General features: G+C 46.4%; 1 protein-coding gene across 1 annotated transcript; it reads left to right on the top strand.

Annotated features, from left to right (window-relative positions):
* Positions 1-21,103: 21,103 nt before the first annotated feature.
* Positions 21,104-24,775, top strand: LOC123071034 (serine/arginine repetitive matrix protein 1). The gene is made up of 3 exons (XM_044494499.1): positions 21,104-21,462; positions 21,533-22,215; positions 23,063-24,775. Exons 1-3 carry the CDS (start codon positions 21,257-21,259, stop codon positions 24,475-24,477), a joined length of 2,304 nt encoding a protein of 767 aa, XP_044350434.1. The 5' UTR covers positions 21,104-21,256; the 3' UTR covers positions 24,478-24,775.
* The last annotated feature ends 353 nt before the right edge of the window (positions 24,776-25,128 follow it).

Genomic DNA, 25,128 nt, shown 5'->3' on the forward strand with positions numbered 1-25,128 from the left:
TCAACACAATTTTCTCTAGGAACATATCAAAATAAACACATGGAAGCAACAACGCGAGCTATTGATCTACAACATAATTTGCAAAATACTACCAGGACTAAGTTCATGATAAATTTAAGTTCAATTTAAGCATATTACTTAAGAAATCCCACTTAGATAGACATCCCTCTATTCCTCTAAGTGATCACGTGATCCAAATCAAATAAACCATGTCCGATCATCACGTGAGATGGAGTAGTTTCATTGGTGAACATGACTATGTTGATCATATCTACTATATGATTCACGCTCGACCTTTCGGTCTCCGTGTTTCGAGGCCATATCTGTATATGCTTGGCTCGTCAAGTATAACCTGAGTATTCCGCGTGTGCAACTGTTTTGCACCCGTTGTATTTGAACGTAGAGCCTATCACACCCGATCATCGCGTGGTGTCTCAGCACGAAGAACTTTCGCAACGGTTTATACTCAGGGAGAACACTTCTTGATAATTTAGTGAGAGATCATCTTATAATGCTACCGTTAATCAAAGCAAGATAAGATGCATAAAAGATAAACATCACATGCAATCAATATAGGTGATATGATATGGCCATCATCATCTTGTGCGTGTGATCTCCATCTCCGAAGCACCATCGTGATCACCATCGCCACCGGCGCGACACCTTGATCTCCATCGTAGCATCGTTGTCGTCTCGCCAATCTTATGCTTCCACGACTATCGCTACCGCTTAGTGATAAAGTAAAGCATTACAGCGCGATTGCATTGCATACAATAAAGCGACAACCATATGGCTCCTGCCAGTTGCCGATAACTCGGTTACAAAACATGATCATCTCATACAATAAAATTTAGCATCATGTCTTGACCATATCACATCACAACATGCCCTGCAAAAACAAGTTAGACGTCCTCTACTTTGTTGTTGCAAGTTTTACGTGGCTGCTACGGGCTTAAGCAAGAACCAATATTACCTACGCATCAAAACCACAACGATAGTTTATCAAGTTGGTGCTGTTTTAACCTTCGCAAGGACCGGGCGTAGCCACACTCGGTTCAACTAAAGTTGGAGAAACTGTCACCCGCAAGCCATCTATGTGCAAAGCACGTCGGGAGAACCGGTCTCGCGTAAGCGTACGCGTAATGTCGGTCCAGGCCGCTTCGTCCAACAATACCGCCGAACCAAAGTATGACATGCTGGTAAGCAGTATGACTTATATCGCCCACAACTCACTTGCGTTCTACTCGTGCATATAACATCAACACATAAAACCTAGGGTCGGATGCCACTGTTGGGGAACGTAGTAATTTCAAAAATTTCCTATGCACACGCAAGATCATGGTGATGCATAGCAACGAGAGGGGAGAGTGTTGTCCACGTACCCTCGTAGACCGAAAGCGGAAGCGTTATATCAACGTGGTTGATGTAGTCGTACGTCTTCACGATCCGACCGATCCAAGCACCGAAACTACGGCACCTCCGAGTTCTAGCACACGTTCAGCTCGATGACGATCCCCGGACTCCGATCCAGCAAAGTGTCGGGGAAGAGTACTGTCAGCACGACGGCGTGGTGACGATCTTGATGTTCTACCGTCGCAGGGCTTCGCCTAAGCACCGCTACTATATTATCGAGGATTATGGTGGAGGGGGGCACCGCACACGGCTAAGAGAACGATCATGAAGATCAACTTGTGTGTCTATGGGGTGCCCCCTGCCCCCGTATATAAAGGAGTGGAGGAGGGGAGGGCCGGCCCTCTCTATGGCGCGCCCTAGGGGAGTCCTACTCCCACCGGGAGTAGGATTCCCCCTTTCCTAGTCCAACTAGGAGTCCTTCCATGTAGTAGGAGTAGGAAACAAGGAAGGGGCGCAGCCCCTCCCCCTAGTCCAATTCGGACTAGGCCTTGGGGGGGCGCGGCCTGCCCTAGGCAGCCCCTCTCTCTTTCCCGTATGGCCCAATAAGGCCCAATACTTCTCCCGGCGAATTCCCGTAACTCTCCCGTACTCCGAAAAAGACTCGAATCACTCGAAACCTTTCCGATGTCCGAATATAGTCGTCCAATATATCGATTTTTACGTCTTGACCATTTCAAGACTCCTCGTCATGTCCCCGATCTCATCCGGGACTCCGAACTCCTTCGGTACATCAAAACTCATAAACTCATAATATAACTATCATCGAAACCTTAAGCGTGCGGACCCTACGGGTTCGAGAACAATGTAGACATGACCGAGACACGTCTCCGGTCAATAACCAATAGAGGAACCTGGATGCTCATATTGGATCCTACATATTCTACGAAGATCTTTATCGGTCAGACCGCATAACAACATATGTTGTTCCCTTTGTCATCGGTATGTTACTTGCCCGAGATTCGATCGTCGATATCCAATACCTAGTTCAATCTCGATACCGGCAAGTCTCTTTACTCGTTCCGTAATACATTATCTCGCAACTAACTCATTAGTTGCAATGCTTGCAAGGCTTAAGTGATGTGCATTACCGAGAGGGCCCAGAGATACCTCTCCGACAATCGGAATGACAAATCCTAATCTCGAAATACGCCAACCCAACATGTACCTTTGGAGACACCTGTAGAGCTCCTTTATAATCACCTAGTTACGTTGTGACGTTTGGTAGCACACAAAGTGTTCCTCCGGTAAACGGGAGTTGCATAATCTCATAGTCATAGGAACATGTATAAGTCATGAAGAAAGCAATAGCAACATACTAAACGATCGGGTGCTAAGCTAACGGAATGGGTCATGTCAATCACATCATTCTCCTAATGATGTGATCCCGTTAATCAAATGACAACCCATGTCAATGGCTAGGAAACTTAACCATCTTTGATCAACGAGCTAGTCAAGTAGAGGCATACTAGTGACACTCTGTTTGTCTATGTATTCACACATGTATTATGTTTCCGGTTAATACAATTCTAGCATGAATAATAAACATTTATCATGATATAAGGAAATAAATAATAACTTTATTATTGCCTCTAGGGCATATTTCCTTCAGTAATATCGACAACGACGAGATACATACACGGGAAAACAATGTTATCGGGGAGGGGGTATATCGACCCCCCCCCACACATGTTGAAGTTATCGGGAGGGGTTTATATCGACAACGACAACATACGTACATTGGAAAATAATATTATCGGGGAGGGGGTATATCGACCCCCCCAGGAGGGGGTTTATCGACCCCCCCACGTGTTGAAGTTATCGGGAGGGGGTATATCGACCCCCCCCCTCGTGTTGAAGTTATCGGGAGGGGGTATATCAACCCCCCCCCCACGTGTTGAAGTTATCGGGAGTTTATATCGACACGATGACGTACGTATATGGGAAAAATATTATCGGGGAAGAAATAAAAAGAGGAGAAGAAGAAAGGAATAGCTAGAGGAGAAGATCGAAGAAAAAAAAGAGGAGAAGAAGAAAGGAATAGGTCTTCTTTTTCTTCTTTTTTCTTCTTCTTATTTATTTCTCCTCTTCTTCCTCTCCTTTCTTCCTCTTCTTATTTCCTTTTTCCTCTCATTCTTTTTCTTCTTCCTCCTTCTTAAAAATACATGAAGTAGTATTGCTTATTTTTTTAAATAATGTTCAAATAGAAATTTTAGAAAAAAGTAAAGGTTTTGCCTAATTCATTGTTCATATGAATATACAAACATTTGCATATTGACAATAATTAATATCACCAAAAAAATCTATGAACAGAAAAAATACTATTTTTCTAAAAATCTATCTTTTGCATATATACATGAACATATATATACATAGAGAAAATATATACATACATATCGAAAGTGTCTTTCTGCTCCCGAGCTCATTTGAGCTCGGTGAACAGTAAAATCGAAAAAAAATCAAAAAATTCCAATTTTTTTTGAGAGAAACATTGACAAAATTTCTAAGTGGTTGCAAAAATTCATCATGAAATCACATTCCTCTAAGGCGTGGCAAAAAACAAATTCAGTGCTTCAAAATGCTTTTGAAAGTAGCTTTTTCAGAGTACTGATTTTGTTTTTTTGCCACGCCTTCTAGAAATGTGATTTCATGACGAATTTTTGCAAGCACTTAGAACTTTTGTCAATGTTTCTTCCAAAAAAATTAGATTTTTTTGAATTTTTTTTGATTTAGTTTCAATTTTACTGTTCACCCGAGCTCATTTGAGCTCGGGTGCAGAAACTCCGCGTCCCATACATTTATACATTTTCATAAAAATGCAAAAAACAAAAAATCTAAAAAAGGACATATAAACGGATATACACACATACATATACTCATACATATACATATAATCAGGAAAAAACATCTATATATGTGCAAAAAAACAGGGGGGAGAGGGGGCGGTGCCGGCCCTGACCAAAGCAAGGCAGAGGCGACGGCGGCGCGGGGCAGCTGGGGCGCGGCGACGACGACGTGGTCGGGGCAGGGGCGCGCGGCGTGGTCGGGGAGGGCCGCCGGCGGCGTGCGCGTCGACGACGCAACAGAGGGCGGCAACGGCGTCGTCGGGGCGAGCTCGGGCAGCCTGGCGGCGGCGGCGGGGCAGGGAACTAATCCAGATGAATCTGAAAAACGCTAAGTCTTTGCTTATATAGCAAAGCCATTGGTCCCGGTTCGTGTCACAAACCGAGACCAATGCCCCCTTTAGTCCTGGTTGGTGGCACCAACCGGGACCAAAGGCCTCCTTTCAGCAGCCCAAAGGGCGGGAAGCGGTGGCCTTTGGTCCCGGTTGGTGGCACCAACCGGGACTAAAGGCACGAACCGGGACCAATGCCCCCTTTAGTCCCGGTTGGTGCCACCAACCAGAACCAAAGGTTGTGTGCTAGAACTGGCGCAGTGCGGTGGGATGTTTAGTCCCACCTCGCTAGCCGAGAGGGGGTTGGAGTGGTTTATAAGCTCTGCCGAGCCAACCACTTCGAGCTCCTCTCTACTGCAGGCTTACGAGCCTAAATCCATTGTCTGTGCCTGTGGGCCTACTGGGTCTCCTGCGGGTCTGAATCCTGGCCCATGGTAGGGTTTCTAGTCGTATTCAGGCCGTGGGGGCCCAGTAGGAGGCACTTTTTTGTTTTTTTGTTTTCTTTACTTATTGTTGCTATTTTTATTTTTTTCCAGTTTTTTGTTTTGTTTTCTGCATTATTTATTTTCTTTTGTTTTTTGCTTTATTTTTTAATTCTTTTTGCTTTTAGTTTTAGAAAAATTATAAACTTTCTGTTAGTGCCATTAGTTTTCAAATTTGAACACACTTTTTTTGTTTTTTTGGTTTCTTTCTTGCTTTATTTATTTTATTTTGTTTCTTCTTACAACAAAATATTTATTGTTGCTATTTTTCTTTTTTTCCAGTCTTTTTGTTTTGTTTTCTGCATTATTTATTTTCTTTTGTTTTTTGCTTTATTTTTTAATTCTTTTTGCTTTTAGTTTTAGAAAAATTATAAACTTTCTGTTAGTGCCATTAGTTTTCAAATTTGAAAACTCTTTTTTTGTTTTCTTTCTTGCTTTATTTATTTTATTTTGTTTCTACTTACAACAAAATACTTATTGTTGCTATTTTTATTTTTTTCCAGCCTTTTTGTTTTGATTTCTGCATTATTTATTTTCTTTTGTTTTTTGCTTTATTTTTTAATTCTTTTTGCTTTTAGGTCAGCAAAATTATAAACTTTCTGTTAGTGCCATTAGTTTTAGAAAAATTATAAACTTTCTGTTAGTGCCATTAGTTTTCAAATTTGAATAGTTAAAATTTGAATTCTTTGAAATTTGTGTGAATCACAAGTTTGTGATTAACTTTACTAAAAAATGAACATAGATGCGCCTATAGCGAAAATTCAACCTAAATTCATAATAAATTTCTATGAAATTTCTATGAATTTCAGAGAAATTCACTATGAATTTAGGTCAAATTCCCTATATAGGGACATATATTTTCACTTTGAGAGGAGCTCAACAAGGCAGAGAGGGACGGACTTATAAACTGGTGTGAGCGCCCTTCGGTTGGCGAGGTGGGACTAAACTCTGACCGGGAACGTATCTGGTGCACCGGGGCAATTGGTGCTACCGGTGCACCGGACTCCATTGCACACTCAAAAATGTTCGAAAAAATCTAACAAAAAGTTAGTGCGTTGACACAACACCTATGTAAGTTGTCACAAAAATTTGAATCAAAATTCTAAACATCGCTCAAGATACAAAAATGACAAATTTGACATCAATGTGCTGATGGGCCAAAACTGAAGCCCAACTTGTGTTATGTACTATTCAGTGTCAAATTTGTCATTTTTTTATCTTGAGAAATGTTTCGAATTTTGATTACAAATTTTGTGACATCTTACATTGATGTTGTGCCAATGCACTAAATTTTTTACGGATTTTTTTGAACATTTTTTAATGTGTAATGGGGGATCGATGCACCGGTAGCACCAATTGCCCCGGTGCACCAGATACATTCCCAACTCTGACCGCAACGAGGACCAACCCTTTAGTCCCAGTTTGTGGCACAAACCGGGACTAATGGTCATGGGCCAGGGGCGAGGCGCATTGGTCCCGGTTCATGTGTGGAACCGGGACCAAAAGGTCCAGACGATCCGGGACCAATGGTCCACGTGGTTGCCCTCTTGAGAGTGTTCTTGGTGAGAACTGTTGGGGAACGTAGCAGAAATTCAAAATTTTCCTACGTGTCACCAAGATCTATCTATGGAGAAACCAGCAACAAGGGGAAGGAGAGTGCATCTACATACCCTTGTAGATCGCTAAGCGGAAGCGTTCAAGTGAACGGGGTTGATGGAGTCGTACTCGTCGTGATCCAAATCACCGGAGATCCTAGCACCGAACGGACGGCACCTCCGCGTTCAACACACGTACAGCCCGGTGACGTCTCCCATGCCTTGATCCAGCAAGGAGAGAGGGAGAGGTTGAGGAAGACTCCATCCAGCAGCAGCACAACGGCGTGGTGGTGGTGGAGGAGCGTGGAACTCCAGCAGGGCTTCGCCAAGCACCGCAAGAGACGAGGAGGGAGAGGGGTAGGGCTGCACCAACAGGGAGAGGAACTCATGTGTATTGGGCAGCCCAAACCTCAACTATATATAGGGGGAGGGGAGGGGCTGCGCCCCCACCTAGGGTTCCCTCCCTAGGGGTGGCGGCAGCCCCCTAGATCCCATCTAGGGGCGGCCAAGGGGAGGGGAGAGGGGGAGGCGCACCAGGGTGGGCCTTAGGGCCCATCTGCCCTAGGGTTTGCCCCCTTCCCCTCTTCCTTGCGCCTTGGGCTTTGGTGGGGGGCGCACCAGCCCACCTGGGGCTGGTCCCCTCCCACACTTGGCCCATGCAGCCCTCCGGGGCTTGTGGCCCCACTTGGTGGACCCCCGGGACCCTCCCGGTGGTCTCGGTACGTTACCGATAAAACCCGAAACTTTTCCGGTGACCAAAACAGGACTTCCCATATATAAATCTTTACCTCCGGAACTCCTCGTGACGTCCGGGATCTCATCCGGGACTCCGAACAACATTCGGTAACCACGTATATCTATTCCCTATAACCCTAGCGTCATCGAACCTTAAGTGTGTAGACCCTACGGGTTCGGGAGACATGCAGACATGACCGAGATGACTCTCCGGTCAATAACCAACAGCGGGATCTGGATACCCATGTTGGCTTCCACATGCTCCACGATGATCTCATCGGATGAACCACGATGTCAAGGACTTAATCAATCCCGTATACAATTCCCTTTGTCTAGCGGTACGATACTTGCCCGAGATTCAATCGTCGGTATCCCGATACCTTGTTCAGTCTCGTTACCGGCAAGTCTCTTTACTCATTCCGTAACACATCATCCCGTGATCAACTCCTTGGTCACATTGTGCACATTATGATGATGTCCTACCGAGTGGGCCCAGAGATACCACTCCATTTACACGAGTGACAAATCCCAGTCTTGATTCGTGCCAACCCAACAGACACTTTCGGAGATACCTGTAGTGTACCTTTATAGCCACCCAGTTACGTTGTGACGTTTGGCACACCCAAAGCACTCCTACGGTATCCAGGAGTTACACGATCTCATGGTCTAAGGAAAAGATACTTGACATTGGAAAAACTCTAGCAAATGAACTATACGATCTTGTGCTATGTTTAGGATTGGGTCTTGTCCATCATATCATTCTCCTAATGATGTGATCCCGTTATCAATGACATCCAATGTCCATAGTCAGGAAACCATGACTATCTTTTGATCAACGAGCTAGTCAACTAGAAGCTTACTAGGGACATGTTGTTGTCTATGTATCCACACATGTATCTGAGTTTCCTATCAATACAATTCTAGCATGGATAATAAACGATTATCATGAACAAGGAAATATAATAATAACCAATTTATTATTGCCTCTAGGGCATATTTCCAACAGTCTCCCACTTGCACTAGAGTCAATAATCCAGTTCACATCGATATGTGATTAACACTCAAGGTCACATCCCCATGTGACTAACACCCAAAGAGTTCTGGGTTTGATCATGTTATGCTTGTGAGAGAGGTTTCAGTCAACGGGTCTGCAACATTCAGATCCGTATGTACTTCGCAAATTTCTATGTCATCTTGTAGATGCAACTACTACGCTACATTTGGGGCCATTTCAAATAACTGTTCTACTTGGAGCTATTCTAAATTGTTGCTCCATTATACGTATCCGGTATCTCTACTCAGAGCTATCCGGATAGGTGTTAAGCTTGAATCGACGTAACTCTTTACGTCGAACTCTTTATCACCTCCATAACCGAGAAACATATCCTTATTCCTCTAAGGATAATTTAGACTGCTATCTGGTGATCTACTCCTAGATTACCTTTGTACCCTCTTGCCAGATATGTGGCAAGGCACACATCAGGTGCGGTACTCAGCATGGCACACCGTATAGAGCCTATGCCAAAAGCATAGGGGACGACCTTCGTCCTTCCTCTTTCTTCTGCCGTGGTCGTGCTTTAAGTCTTAACTTCATACCTTACAACTCAGGCAAGAACTCCTTCTTTGACTGATCCATCTTGAACACCTTCAAGATCATGTCAAGGTATGTGCTCATTTGAAAGTACCATTAAGCGTTTTGATCTATCCTTATAGATCTTGATGCTCAATGTTCAAGTAGCTTAATCCAGGCTTTCCATTGAAAACACTTTCCAAATAACCCTATATGCTTTCCAGAAATTCTACGTCATTTCTGATCAACAATATGTCAACAACATATATTCATCAGAAATTCTATAGTGCTCCCACTCACTTCTTTGGAAATACAAGTTTCTCATAAACTTTGCATACACCCAAAATCTTTGATCATCTCATCAAAGCATACATTCCAACTCCGAGATGCTTACTCTAGTCCTTAGAAGGATTGCTGGAGCTTTGCATACTTATTAGCATCTTTCAGGATTGACAAAACCTTCCGGTTGTATCACATACAACCTTTCCTCACGAAAATAGTCGAGGAAACAATGTTTTGACATCCTATCTGCAAGATTTCATAAATAATGCAGTAATCGCTAATATAATTCCAACAGACTCTTAGCATCGCTACGAGTGAGAAAGTCTCATCGTAGTCAACTCCTTGAACTTGTCAGAAAACATCTTAACGACAAGTCGAGCTTTCTTAATGGTGATACTTACCATCATTGTCCGTCTTCCTTTTAAAATCCATATGTACCTAACAGCATTACGACCATCAAGTAGTTCTTCCAAAGTCTACACTTTGTTTTCTTATATGGATCCTCTCTCGGATTATATGGCCTCGAGCCATTTTGGAATCCAGGCCCACCATCGCTTCTCCATAGCTCGTAGCTTCACTGTTGTCTAGCAACATGACTTCCAAGATAGGATTACGTACCACTCTGAAGTAGTACGCATCCTTGTCATCTCACGAGGTTTGGTAGTGACTTGATCTGAAGTTTCATGATCACTATCATAAGCTTCCACTTCAATTGGTGTAGTTGCCACAGGAACAACTCCCTGTGCCCTGCCACACACTAGTTGAAGAGACGGTTCAATAACCTCATCAAGTCTCCACCATCCTCCCACTCAATTCTTTCGAGAGAAACTTTTCCTCGAGAAAGGACCCGATTCTAGAAACAATCCCTTATTGCTTTCGGATCTGAGACAGGAGGTATACCCAACTGTTTTGGGTGTCCTATGAAGATGCATTTATCTGCTTTGGGTTCGAACTTATCAGCCTGAAACTTTTTCACATAAGCGTCACAGCCCCAAACTTTTAAGAAATGACAGCTTAGGTTTCTCTAAACCATAGTTCATACGGTGTCATCTCATCGGAATTACGTGGTGCCCTATTTAAAGTGAATGTGGTTGTCTCTAATGCCTAACCCATAAACTATCGTGGTAATTCGATAAGAGACATCATGGTATGCATCATATCCAATAGGGTGCAGTTATGATGTTCGGACACACCATCACACTATGGTGTTCCAGGTTGTATTAGTTGTGAAACAATTTCCACAATGTCTTAATTATGTGCCAAACTTGTAATTCAGATATTCATCTCTATGATCATATCATAGATATTTTATCCTCTTGTCACGACGATCTTTCAACTTCACCTTGAAATTACTTGAACCTTTCAATAATCCAGACTCGTGATTCATCAAGTAAATGTACTCAACATCTACTCAAATCATCTGTGAAGTAAGAACATAACGATATCCACTACATGCCTCAGCACTCATTGGACTACACACATCAAAATGTATTACTTCCAACAAGTTGCTTTCTAGTTCCATTTTACTGAAAACGAGGCTTTCAGTCATCTTGCCCATGTGGTATGATTTGCATGTCTCAAGTGATTCAAAATCAAGTGAGTCCAAACGGTCCATTTGCATGGAGTTTCTTCATGCATATACACCAATAGACATGGTTCGCATGTCTCAAATTTTTCAAAAACGAGTGAGCCCAAAGATCCATCAACATGGAGCTTCTTCATGCGTTTTATACCGATATGACTTACGTGGCAATGCCACAAGTAGGTGGTACTATCATTACTATCTTATATCTTTTGGCATGAACATGTGTATCACTACGATCGAGATTCAATAAACCATTCATTTTAGGTGCAAGACCATTGAAGGTATTATTCAAATAAACAGAGTAACTATTATTCTCTTTAAATGAATAACCGTATTGCGATAGTCATAATCCAATCATGTCTATGCTCAACGCAAACACCAAATAACAATTATTTAGGTTTAACACCAATCTCGATGGTAGAGGGAGCGTGCGATGCTTGATCATATCAACATTGGAAACACTTCCAACACATATCGTCAGCTCACCTTTAGCTAGTCTCCGTTTATTCCGTAACCTTTTGTTTCGAGTTACTAACACTTAGCAACCGAACCAGTATCTAATACCCTGGTGCTACTAGGAGTACTAGTAAAGTACACATCAACACAATGTATATCCAATATACTTCTATCGACCTTGCCAGCCTTCTAATCTACCAAGTATCTAGGGTAATTCCGCTCAAGTGGTTGTTCCCCTTATTACAGAAGCACTTAGTCTCGGGTTTGGGTTCAACCTTGGGTTTCTTCACTAGAGCAGCAGTTGAATTGCCGTTTCATGAAGTATCCCTTCTTGCCCTTGCCCTTCTTGAAACTAGTGGTTTCACCAACCATCAACAATTGATGCTCCTTCTTGATTTCTACTTTTGTGGTGTCAAACATCGCGAATATCTCAAAGATCATCATATATGTCCTCGATATGTTATAGTTCATCATGAAGCTCTAGCAGCTTGGTGGTAATGACTTCGGAGAAACATCACTATCTCATCTGGAAGATCAACTCCCACTCGATTCAAATGATTGTTGTACTCAGACAATCTGAGCACAAGCTCAACAATTGAGCTTTTCTCCCTTAGTTTGTAGGCTAAGAAAATCGTCGGAGGTCTTATACCTCTTGACGTGGACACGAGCCTGAAATCCCAATTTCAGCCCTCGAAACATCTCATATGTTTCGCGGCGTTTCAAAACGTCTTCGGTGCCTCAACTCTAAACCGTTTAACTGAACTATCACGTAGTTATCAAAATGTGTATGTCAGATGTTCGCAACATCCACAGACAACGTTCGAGGTTCAGCACACTGAGCGGTGCATTAAGGACATAAGCCTTCTATGAAGCAATGAGGACAATCCTCAGTTTACGGACCTAGTCCGCATAATTGCTACTATCAACTTTCAACTAAATTTTCTCTAGGAACATAACTAAACAGTAGAACTGAAGCGCGAGCTACGACATAATTTGCAAAGACCTTTTGACTATGTTCAAGATAATTAAGTTCATCTTATGAACTCCCACTCAGATAGACATCCCTCTAGTCATCTAAGTGATTACATGATCCGAGTCAACTAGGCCGTGTCCGATCATCATGTGAGACGGACTAGTCATCATCGGTGAACATCTTCATGTTGACCGCATCTACCATACGACTCATGCTCGACCTTTCGGTCTCTTGTGTTCCGAGGCCATGTCTGTACATGCTAGGCTCGTCAAGTTAACCTAAGTATTTCGCATGTGTTCTGAGGCCATGTCTGTACATGCTAGGCTCGTCAACACCGGTTGTATTCGAACGTAAGAATCTATCACACCCGATCATCACGTGGTGCTTCGAAACGATGAACTTTCACAACGGTGCACAGTTAGGGAGAACACTTTCTTGAAATTTTAATGAGGGATCATCTTATTTACTACCGTCGTTCTAAGCAAATAAGATGCAAAAACATGATAAACATCACATGCAATAAAATAGTGACATGATATGGCCAATATCATATTGCTCCTTTTGATCTCCATCTTCGGGGCTCCATGATCATCATCGTCACCGGCATGACACCATGATCTCCATCATGATCTCCATCATTGTGTCTCCATGAAGTTGTCTTGCCAACTTATTACTTCTACTACTATGGCTACCGGTTAGCAATAAAGTAAAGTAATTACATGGCATTGTTCAATGACACGCAGGTCATACAATAAATAAAGACAACTCCTATGGCTCCTGCCGGTTGTCATACTCATCGACATGCAAGTCGTGATTCCTATTACAAGAACATGATCAATCTCATACATCACATATCATTCATCACATTCTTCTTGGCCATATCACATCACATAGCATACCCTGCAAAAACAAGTTAGACGTCCTCTAATTGTTGTTTGCATGTTTTACGTGGCTGCTATGGGTTTCTAGCAAGAACGTTTCTTACCTACACAAAACCACAACGTGATATGCCAATTGCTATTTACCCTTCATAAGGACCCTTTTCATCGAATCCGTTCCGACTAAAGTGGGAGAGACTGGCACCCGCTAGCCACCTTATGCAACTAGTGCATGTCAGTCGGTGGAACCTGTCTCACGTAAGAGTACGTGTAAGGTCGGTCCGGGCCGCTTCATCCCACAATACCATCGAAACAAGATTGGACTAGTAACAGTAAGCATATTGAACAAAATCAACGCCCACAACAACTTTGTGTTCTACTCGTGCATAGTAACTACGCAATAGACCTAGCTCATGATGCCACTGATGGGGAACATAGCAGAAATTCAAAATTTACCTACGTGTCACCAAGATCTATCTATGGAGAAACCAGCAACGAGGGGAAGGAGAGTGCATCTACATACACTTGTAGATCGCTAAGCGGAAGCGTTCAAGTGAACGGGGTTGATGGAGTCGTACTTGTCGTGATCCAAATCACCGGAGATCCTAGCGCCGAACGGACGGCACCTCCGCATTCAACACACGTACAGCCCGGTAATGTCTCCCATGCCTTGATCCAGCGTCATCGAACCTAGCGTCATCTATTCCCTATATCTATTCCCTATAACCCTAGCGTCATCGAACCTTAAGTGTGTAGACCCTACGGGTTCGGGAGACATGCAGACATGACCGAGATGACTCTCCAGTCAATAACCCACAGCGAGATCTGGATACCCATGTTGGCTCCCACATGCTCCACGATGATCTCATCGGATGAACCACAATGTCAAGGACTTAATCAATCCCGTATACAATTCCCTTTGTCTAGCGGTACGATACTTGCCCGAGATTCGATCGTCGGTATCCCGATACCTTGTTCAGTCTCATTACCGGCAAGTCTCTTTACTTGTTCCGTAACACATCATCCCGTGATCAACTCCTTGGTCACATTGTGCACATTATGATGATGTCCTACCGAGTAGGCCCAGAGATACCTCTCCGTTTACACGGAGTGACAAATCCCAGTCTTGATTCGTGCCAACCCAACAGACACTTTCAGAGATACCTGTAGTGTACCTTTATAGCCACCCAGTTATGTTGTGATGTTTGGCACACCCAAAGCACTCCTACGGTATCCGGGAGTTGCACAATCTCATGGTCTAAGGAAATGATACTTGACATTAGAAAAGCTTTAGCATACGAACTACATGATCTTGTGCAAGGCTTAGGATTGGGTCTTGTCCATCACATCATTCTCCTAATGATGTGATCCCATTATCAACGACATCCAATGTCCATGGTCAGGAAACCGTGACCATCTATTGATTAATGAGCTAGTCAACTAGAGGCTTACTAGGGACATGGTGTTGTCTATGTATCCACACATGTATCTGAGTTTCCTATCAATACAATTCTAGCATCGATAATAAACGATTATCATGAACAAGGAAATATAATAATAACCAATTTAGTATTGCCTCTAGGGCATATTTCCAACAAGAACATAGTTGACAAGGAGCGAACCGAGATTAATAGTATTACGAGGGCCGAACCATAAGACATTAAAGCATTTCAAATGAACTCTGAAAAAGTTGAAAGTTGACTTGGTATCATAATTTCACCCACATAGCATATGCATGTACAAAATGGACAATGGTATCATACTCGTCTGTTATAAAGTTGGCATGGTATCATCATAATAGTTGCGGGAGAAAGTCTTCACTTTTTCTTTGCTTGTGTCATTTGCTTATTGCGCCGTAACCATTGATAATCTTCATCGTTTATCAGGATGCTTGGGTCAGCCTTGACTTTGAAGGGAGGAATTTCATGAAACTTTTCATAATCTTTAGACATGTCTGTCTTGCCCTCCACTCCCACGATGTCCCTTTTTCCTGAAAGAACTATGTGGCGCTTTGGCTCATCGTATGATGTATTCGCTTCCTTATCTTTTCTTTTTCTCGGTCTGGTAGACATGTCCTTCACATAGATAACATGTGCCACATCATTGGCTAGGACGAACGGTTCGTCAGTGTACCCAAGATTTTTCAGATCCATTGTTGTCATTCCGTACTTTGGGTCTACCTGTACCCCGCCTCCTGACAGATTGACCCATTTGCACTTAAACAAAGGGACCTTAAAATCATGTCCGTAGTCAAGTTCCCATATGTCCACTATGTAACCATAATATGTGTCCTTTCCCCTCTCGATTGCTGCATCAAAGCGGACACCGCTGTTTTGGTTGGTGCTCTTTTGATCTTGGTCAATCGTGTAAAATGTATTCCCATTTATCTTGTATCCTTTGTAAATCAATACAGTCAAAGATGGTCCCCTGGACAACAAGTATAGCTCATCACAAACAGTCTTGTCACCTCTGAGATGTGTTTCCAACCAACTGCTGAAAGTCCTGATGTGTTCACATGTAATCCAGTCGTCGCACTGCTCCGGGTGTTTGGAGCGCAAACTGTTCTTGTGTTCATCGACATATGGGGTCACCAAGGTAGAGTTCTGTAGAACTGTGTAGTGTGCTTGAGACCAAGAATATCCGTCCCTGCATATTATTGAGTGCCCTCCAAGCGTGCCTTTTCCAGTCAGTCTCCCCTCATACCGCGATTTAGGGAGACCTATCTTCTTAAGGCCAGGAATGAAGTCAACACAAAACCTAATGACATCCTCTGTTTGATGGCCCATGGAGATGCTTCCTTCTGGCCTAGCGCGGTTATGGACATATTTCTTTAGGACTCCCATGAACCTCTCAAAGGGGAACATATTGTGTAGAAATACGGGCCCCAGAATGACAATCTCGTCGACTAGATGAACTAGGACGTGCGTCATGATATTGAAGAAGGATGGTGGGAACACCAGCTCGAAACTGACAAGACATTGCGCCACATCACTCCTTAGCGTTGGTACGATTTCTGGATCGATCACCTTCTGAGATATTGCATTGAGGAATGCACATAGCTTCACAATGGCTAATCGGACGTTTTCCGGTAGAAGCCCCCTCAATGCAACCAGAAGCAGTTGTGTCATAATCACGTGGCAGTCATGAGACTTTAGGTTCTGAAACTTTTTCTCTGGCATATTTACTATTCCCTTTATATTCGACGAGAAGCCAGTCGGGACCTTCATACTGCGCAGGCATTCAAAGAAGATTTCTTTCTCTTCTTTCTTAAGAGCGTAGCTGGCAGGACCTTCATAGTGCTTCGGAGGCATGCCGTCTTTTTCGTGCAAGCGTTGTAGGTCCTCCCGTGCCTCAGGTGTATCTTTTGTCTTCCCATACACGCCCAAGAAGCCTAGCAGGTTCACGCAAAGGTTCTTCATCACGTGCATCACGTCGATCGAAGAGCGGACCTCTAGGTCTTTCCAGTAGGGTAGGTCCCAAAATATAGATTTCTTCTTCCACATGGGTGCGTGTCCCTCAGTCTCATTCGGAACAGCTAGTGCGCCGGGACCCTTTCCAAAGATTACATGTAAATCATTGACCATAGCAAGTACGTGATCACCGGTACGCATGACGGGCTTCTTCCGGTGATCTGCCTCGCCTTTGAAATGCTTGCCTTTCTTTCGACATTGATGGTTGGTCGGAAGAAATCGACGGTGGCCTAGGTACACATTCTTCCTGCATTTTTCCAGGTATATACTTTCAGTGTTATCTAAACAGTGCGTGCATGCGTGGTATCCCTTGTTTGTCTGTCCTGAAAGGTTACTGAGAGTGGGCCAATCGTTGATGGTCACAAACAGCAACGCCTTTAGGTTAAATTCCTCCCATCTGTGCTCATCCCACGTACGTACACCCTTTCCATTCCACATCTGTAAAAAATTCTTCAACTAATGGCCTTAGGTACACATCAATGTCGTTGCCGGGTTGCTTAGGGCCTTGTATGAGAACTGGCATCATAATGAACTTCCGCTTCATGCACGTCCAAGGAGGAAGGTTATACATACATAGAGTCACGGGCCAGGTGTTGTGATTGCTGCTCTGCTCCCCGAAAGGATTAATGCCATCCGCGCTTAAAGCAAACCATACGTTCCTTGGGTCCTTTGCAAACTCATCCCAGTACTTTCTCTCGATTTTTCTCCACTGCGACCCGTCAGCGGGTGCTCTCAACTTCCCGTCTTTCTTACGGTCCTCACTGTGCCATCGCATCAACTTGGCATGCTCTCCGTTTCTGAACAGACGTTTCAGCTGTGGTATTATAGGAGCATACCACATCACCTTCGCAGGAACCCTCTTCCTGGGGGGCTCGCCGTCAACATCATCAGGGTCATCTCGTCTGATCTTATACCGCAATGCACCGCATACCGGGCATGCGTTCAGATCCTTGTCCGCACCGCGGTAGAGGATGCAGTCATTAGGGCATGCATGTATCTTCTACACCTCCAATCCTAGAGGGCATACGACCTTCTTTGCTGCGTATGTACTGTCGGGCAATTCGTTATCCTTTGGAAGCTTCTTCTTCAATATTTTCAGTAGCTTCTCAAATCCTTTGTCAGGTACCACATTCTCTGCCTTCCACTGCAGCAATTCCAGTACGGTACCGAGCTTTGTGTTGCCATCTTCGCAATTGGGGTACAACCCTTTTTTGTGATCCTCTAACATGCGATCGAACTTCAGCTTCTCCTTTTCACTTTCGCACTTTTCCCTTGCATCAACAATGACCCGGCGGAGATCATCATCGGGCACATCATCTGGTTCCTCTTGATCTTCAGCTTCCTCTTGATCTTCACCTTCCCCCGTTGCAACATCACCGTATTCAGGGGGCACATAGTTGTCATCGTCCTCTTCTTCTTCGCCGTCTTCCATCATAACCCCTATTTCTCCATGCCTCGTCCAAACATTATAGTGTGGCATGAAACCCTTGTAAAGCAGGTGGGTGTGAAGGATTTTCTGGTCAGAGTAAGACTTCGTATTCCCACAAATAGGGCATGGACAACACATAAAACCATTCTGCTTGTTTGCCTTAGCCACTTCGAGAAAATCATGCACACCCTTAATGTACTCGGGGGTGTGTCTGTCACTGTACATCCATTGCCGGTTCATCTGCGTGCATTATATATAATTGAGTGTGTCAAAAACCATTACAGAACATCATGAATAGATAATTAAGTGACCAAATTAATAGAAGTTCATCATCACATTAAAACCAAAGTACATACATAGTTCTCATCTAACAACATATAGCTCTCCAGAGCATCTAATTAATTAAACCATACATTCAAACTATGTAAAACATTTCAATGCGAAAACAAATGCGATCATAATCGCAACCAAGGTAACAATTGATCCAACGGCATAATGATACCAAGCCTCGGTATGAATGGCATATTTTCTAATCTTTCTAATCTTCGAGCGCATTGCATTCATCTTGATCTTGTAATCATCAACGACATCCGCAACATGCAACTCCAATATCATCTTCTCCTCCTCAATTTTTTTTATTTTTTGCTTCAAGAAATTGTTTTCTTCTTCAACTAAATTTAACCTCTCGACAATAGGGTCAGTTGGAATTTCCGGTTCACATACCTCCTATATAAACAAAATCTATGTCACGTTGGTCGGCATAATTTTCATAAATAATAAATGAACCCATAGTTATAAAGATAATATATACCACATCTGAATCATAGACAGGACGAGGGCCGACGGGGGCGGATACCAAAACCATCGCACTATATAATAACAAGCAATAAAATAGTAAGAAATTAGACAAGTATCTATCTAAAGCAAGAATTTTTTTTCATAAGGAAGATACGAACAAGAGGCTCACCACGGTGGTGCCGGCGACGAGATCGGCGCGGGCGATCGACGGCGGTGAAGACGGGAATGGGACGTGACGGGCCGCTAAACCCAGACAAATCTCGAGGAAAATGGAGCTTTGAGGTCGAGCTTCGAGAGGAGAAAGCTTAACTAGTGTGGCTCGGGCATTTCATCGAACACCTTATGTGCAAAGGAGGTGAGCTAGAGCACCACAAAGCCCTCCCCTTGCCGGCCAGAGAAAAATAGAGCACTGAAGTGCTCTGCTCGCGGGCGAGGGGTATATATAGGCACCTCATTGGTCCCGTTTCATGGCATGAACCGGGACTAAAGGGCAACCTTTGGTCCCGGTTCAAGCCACCAACCGGGACCAATGGTGGTGGGCCAGGAGCGAGGCTCATTGGTCCCGGTTCGTCCCACCAACCGGGACCAATAGGTCCAGACGAACCGGGACCAATGGCCCACGTGGCTCGGCCGGCCCCCCGGGCTCACGAACCGGGACCAATGCCCCCATAGGTCCCGGTTCTGGACTGAACCGGGACTAATGGGCTGACCTGGCCTGAACCAAAGCCCCCCTTTCTACTAGTGCTAGGAAGATCTTCGAGAGGAAGTACAAAGGTGTTTTCCCCAAGCTTGACATCTCTCGCGCATTTGACTCTTTATCCTGGCCATTTTATTCGAAGTACTCGGAGCCAAAGGGTTCGACTCGAGGTGGCTCAATTGGCTGGCCATACTCCTTCAATCTGCCTCCACAAGAGTTCTACAATGGTATGCCTGAAAGGAGAATCATGCTCAAGGATTGCGCCAAGGAGACCCAATTTCGCTGTTAGTATTTTTCATAGCCATGGAAGCTTTGAAGCGCTCATCGGGAAAGCTCTGTAGGTTAGCGTGCTCGGCGATTTTAGAGGCATATCGGCAGCTTGGCGTATTTCCATCTATGCGGATGATGTAGACTTCTTCATACGACCCACCCGCCTGGATCTCCACTTTGTTAGAGAGCCTCTGAATGCTTTTGGGGAAGCTTCCGGTCTGAGAGTGGACTACATAAAAATCCTTGGCCACCGTGATCAAAGGAGAGCATGAGAACAAGGACAAGGTTGCTGAGCTGCTTCAATGCACATTGAAAGAGTTCCCTTGTCGCTACCTTGGTCTTCAGCTTGCTATAAAGCAGTTGACGAGGTTTGATTGGCAGCCCTTGATCGATATGGTGAGGAAGTTTGTCCCTGCATGGCAGAGAGGTGTCATTCATAGGCCTAGGAGATTAGTGCTTATCAAAACAGTTATCTCGATAGACCAGTTCATCAACTGCTGGTTTTAGATGCGCCTGATCGGGTGTTCGACGAGATCAATGCATGGATGTGCTCCTTCTTCTAGGCCGGCAAAGAGAAGACAAACAGCGGACCGTGTCTCGTTGCATGGAAAATGATCTGTAAGCCCTAGCATTGAGGGTTCGTTGGGAATGGCCCAGAAGAACTGATCGCGGAGGCCTTGGCAAGGGCTCTCGCACTCATGATTGATACCAAAGCCAGAGCTTTTTTGACAGCCTTGTCAGCATATCAGTGGGCCACGCAGACACCGTCATGTTTTGGCGTGATCGATGGATCCACGGCTTCTCTACCTCATTGCCATGATTTACACATGCACCATCAACCATAGAACGGTGGATCAAGTGACTACCGGCGAGCGGTGGCTTCAGGATGTGCACGGTGACATCCCCTTCATGACACAAATCCAGATTATGCTCGTGAGACATGCCATAGTTGCGTTGCAGCGCGACCCCCTCGCTGCTGACAAATTCACCCACGTCATGATCAATTGATATTAATTGCCCGCATCAACATTTATTTTGATGGTTCCTTGTGGGGTGGCACATTTGGAGCCGTTATCGCATTCCAATTCTGCTATGAACCTCGTGATAGACAAACAAATGTGTTGATAAATGGCTTTGGACGACTCCTTCATGAATTTGTCAGATTTGCATTAATTGATGGGCCTCGTCGGGCTGGCGTGGACTGGAAGAGATAATAGGTGCGTGGTGGATGGGCTTGACGGCCCACGCAGGCCCAGCAAGAAGAGAGAGAGAGAGTATAGCCAGTGTGGTGGACTGGAGCCGACTCCTCCCCCTCTTCTCCCTCGCGGCGCCTCCCCCCTCCTCCTCCCCACCTCGCCGTCGCCGGCGCCGGCGCCGGAGGCACCCGCCGCGCGCGCCCGTGCTGGCTCCGCTCGGTCCGGGGAAGGGAGATCGGTCGAATTGGTCCACAGATGGGGAAGGCGAACGGCGTCGGCGTCGGCGTCGACGCGGATGTGTCGGCGGTGGGGGCGCTGGTGTGGGTGCGCCGCCCCAACGGGTCGTGGTGGCCCGGCAGGGTGGCCTCGCGCCTGGAGCTCCCCGACGGCTGCCCCGCGCCGCCCCGCTCGCCGGCCACCCCCATCCTGCTCCTCGGCCGCCGCGACGGCCCCGCCTTCGTGTACGCCGCCCTCCTCCCTTCTTCCTCCTGAGCTCCCCGCCTCCGCCTCACCGTTCCTCCTTCCTTGCAGCGAGTGGTGCAACCTGGAGAGGAGCAAGCGCGTGAAGCCCTTCCGATGCGGGGAGGCGGACCTGGACGACCTCATCCGCAGGGCCGAGGAGCAGGCGGCGCGCCGCCGCAGGGCCAGCGCCGCCAGGAACGCCCGCAAGGAGGACGCCGTGCTCCAGGCCCTCGACATCGAGCGGGCACGCCTCCGCCTCCGCCCCAGGGCACCGCCCCCCACCGCCTCCTGCCCGCCGCCGCCGCCGCCGCCCAGGAAGCGCAAGACGCCCAACGACTCCGAGGACGACGCGCCCGCCGCCAGGCGCATGAGGGACCTCACCGACATCGGATCCCCCCCGAAGCCCACCACCGGCCAGATGACAAGGAGCAGGCAGGCTCATCACGATGCCACCGCCGCCGCCGCCGCCAAGAGGAGCAAGGTGCCTCCTACCGTGGACCAGGTGGACAACAACCTGCCCTGCGGGGCCTTGAGGAAGAAGGACAGGTCCCGCCCGCTCTCAGAGCTCTGCAACGGGGTCAAGCCCAGCAATGGCTTGGATACGTCGCTGGATAAGTTCAAGCCGGAGCAACCAAAGGGTGTCAACGGAACCTCCTGCGTCCCGAGGCCACTCGACGATGCGTTCGCCCGTGGTCCTGTGGATCAACCTGTCGATGCCCCCATCGCCGCGGCAACGACTATCTTGAAAGCCGGTAAACTGACCATTTCCTCTCTGTTTTTGCTATTATCTTGATTGATGCAATGCAAATTCTTCTCTAGTCCTTTGTGGGCAACAATGCCCGTTGCCACTTATATAGCTATCTATGGAAAGACTGTTTCATTAGTTGTTTCAGAGCAACTACAGTTTTAGTCTTGAATCCCTGTGCTGCAATAGATATGTTGTGTGACCAAGGAAGCATGGTCCTTCTTTTGTATGAACAAGCCATGACCCTCACCTTTATGTCAATTAAACTTGAATCCTGACCCACTACTGGCCATCTGCTCATCATTATAAGTGTTTATGGTTCGTGTATCTGTTGACAAGTATAGAATGCTCACAGAACGCCTGACATATATTCACGAATGCGCAACAACTTATTTGGAATAGATGAAGCTTATTTGGAATAGATGAAGTATCTAGCTTTTACAGAAAAATCAAACTTATTTGCTGACCATTGTAATGGATGACCCAACACTGCCATCTGCTAATGGATGTTTCATGCATGTGTTGAGAAGAATATAGAGTTCTCACAGTACGCCTGACATATAGTCTTGAATGTGCAATAACTTATTTGCAATAGATGAACTATCTATCTATTACAGAAAATAAATAGATAAAGCCGTGGTGCTCACAGTACGTCTGGCATATAGTCATGAATGTGTAACAACTTATTTGGAATAGATGAACAATCTATCTGTTACAGGAATTAATAAATTAAACCGTGGTGCCGAGTGTTTTATGCGTTCCTATCTGCTGCTTCACATCCTGCAATGTTTCTCTTTCCACCCCTTTTTTGCACTTTTGAGGAATGCATTACTTACCAGCTTAATCTTTGCCAGATCATTTGCACGCCCACCAACCATGTGCCCCGACGAAGGCTCCTCCTACCTGGGAATGCACCAAGCGGGCTTCGAACTGCAGCAAAGATGGCATGTCTTCGCAATGTGACAGCAGAAATCCAAAGAAGAAAACCACGAGCTCTGCTGGCCATGAGGGCGGCGGCAGGACCAGGAAGGGAAGGACAGCGAAGCAAAAAGCAGCGCCAATCAGCGAGGTTATCCTTTTGAAGAGAAGGACGGCGAAGAGTGCCGCCACACCTGATGAGGATGATAAAAGCCTTGTTGTGATGCTTCCTGACGCTCTCGTCCATGCGGCTCTGCGGCAGCGGTCTGAAATCAAGTGCGAGCCTGAAGAGCCCTCTGGAACTATTGGCAGGCATCATTCAAACGGCGAGACCGGTTCAGTGCCACCTGTGGTGTCGGAGCCGGCGCCGCCCCAGCGCAGAGATCTGAGGTGCCATGTTGCTGTGAAGCCAACCAAGACCCTGCAGCTGAACCCGTCCCTGTACGACGTGGAAATAAGCAGCGGGCCGGGATGCGGCGGGGGCAGCAAGGGGCGGCACGTGCCCCTCGTGTCCCTGATGAGCAGGTCGAGCAGGAGGCCCGTGGTTGGGTACCCGGTGTCCGTGGAGGTGCTGGATGCCGCGTGCTGCCACCCTCCCGCCCCGAGCGTCGACGGGGTGCCGGACGCCGCCCGCCGCCACCCTCCTGCCCCGAGCGTCGATGGTGTACGGGACGCCGTGCGCTGCCACCCTCCTGCCCCGAGCGTCACCGGGGTGCTGGACGCCACATGCCGCCACCCACCTGCCCGGAGCATCGACGGGGTGCCGGACGCCGCGCGCCGCCACCCTCCCGCCCCAAGCGTTGGTCGGGTACGGGATGCCGTGCGGCGCCACCCTCCCGCCCCGGGCGTCGGCGGCGTCGACCACCCTCCCTCCACGAGCAGCGGCGCCCACAGGCTAGTGAAGGTGAAGGAGGAGGTAGAGGAGGAAGCCCCGCAGCGCGCTGTGCCGGCGTCGGCGCAGAGGGCGCGAGCGAAGCGCAGCCGCCGGAAGGCCTCGGAGGACGAGCTGTGGCGGCCACACAGCAAGGAGGAGGAAACCGCGGCCCCGCGGCCGGTTCGTGTGAGGAGGAGCGTGCGCAGGAAGGCGGGGTCAGAGGACGAGTCGTGGCGGCCGCACAGCAAGAAGCCTGCTGTGGCGGTATCGGCAGCGGTGTCCTCCCCAAGGAAGATGCGGAGGCTGTCATCCCTGGGCGCAACGAGCCAGCGAGGAGGGGGCGACGAGGAGAGGAGGAGGAGGAGGAAGGGGCCGGGGGCGGGGCAGCTGGTGGTGGCGTGCGTGCCGGTGCGCGTGGTGTTCAGCCGGATCAAGGAGGCGCTGGTGAGCCAGCCGCTCAAGTTGAAATCGAAATGAAATGAGGCGTTGGTTGGTTACCTACCCCTGCTGGATGTAAATGAAAGTCAAAATGTCTCTCTTGTTGTGTGCTGCTCCCAGCCATGTATGTGTTGTGTATGTACATGTACATGTGCTGTTTCTGTGTGTCTGCTCTAACTCTAGAAGATGATGAAGAAGAAGAAGATGATGATGATGATTCAGATTTAGTCTGTCTGGTCTTTTGTGGAATAACTAACTAAACCAATGTAATGTGATGTTAGCAGGAGGAGGAGGAGGAGGGGAGAATGATGGGCAAAGCAAAGCAGCAGAGCATATATACATGGTCTAGTCTGGTCTTTCCTTTTTGTATGTCTGTTGGGAAGTATGTATACATTTTCTTCTTGTTAGCTCAGACATAAATCAAGAAGCAACAGTCCATGTCTCATGTCTCAATAGATAGATAGATAGATAGATAGATAGATAGATAGCAATTTGTTCAGCCCAGTAGCCCACCACGCAATACAAAGAGCCCCCTGCTGCACAACCCATCAGCGCCGGCGACCAGCGAGTCTTCTTTAATTTGTGCCATGTAATTTATATGCCCATCTCATCTCATCTCATCCGTACTACACTAGTAATACATGGAGTCAATAATTGCTTGTTTATCCTCAAAAATATATATGCAACCTA

This window comes from Triticum aestivum, chromosome 1A (assembly GCF_018294505.1).
Source record: "Triticum aestivum cultivar Chinese Spring chromosome 1A, IWGSC CS RefSeq v2.1, whole genome shotgun sequence".
NCBI classification, from domain to species: Eukaryota; Viridiplantae; Streptophyta; class Magnoliopsida; order Poales; family Poaceae; genus Triticum; species Triticum aestivum.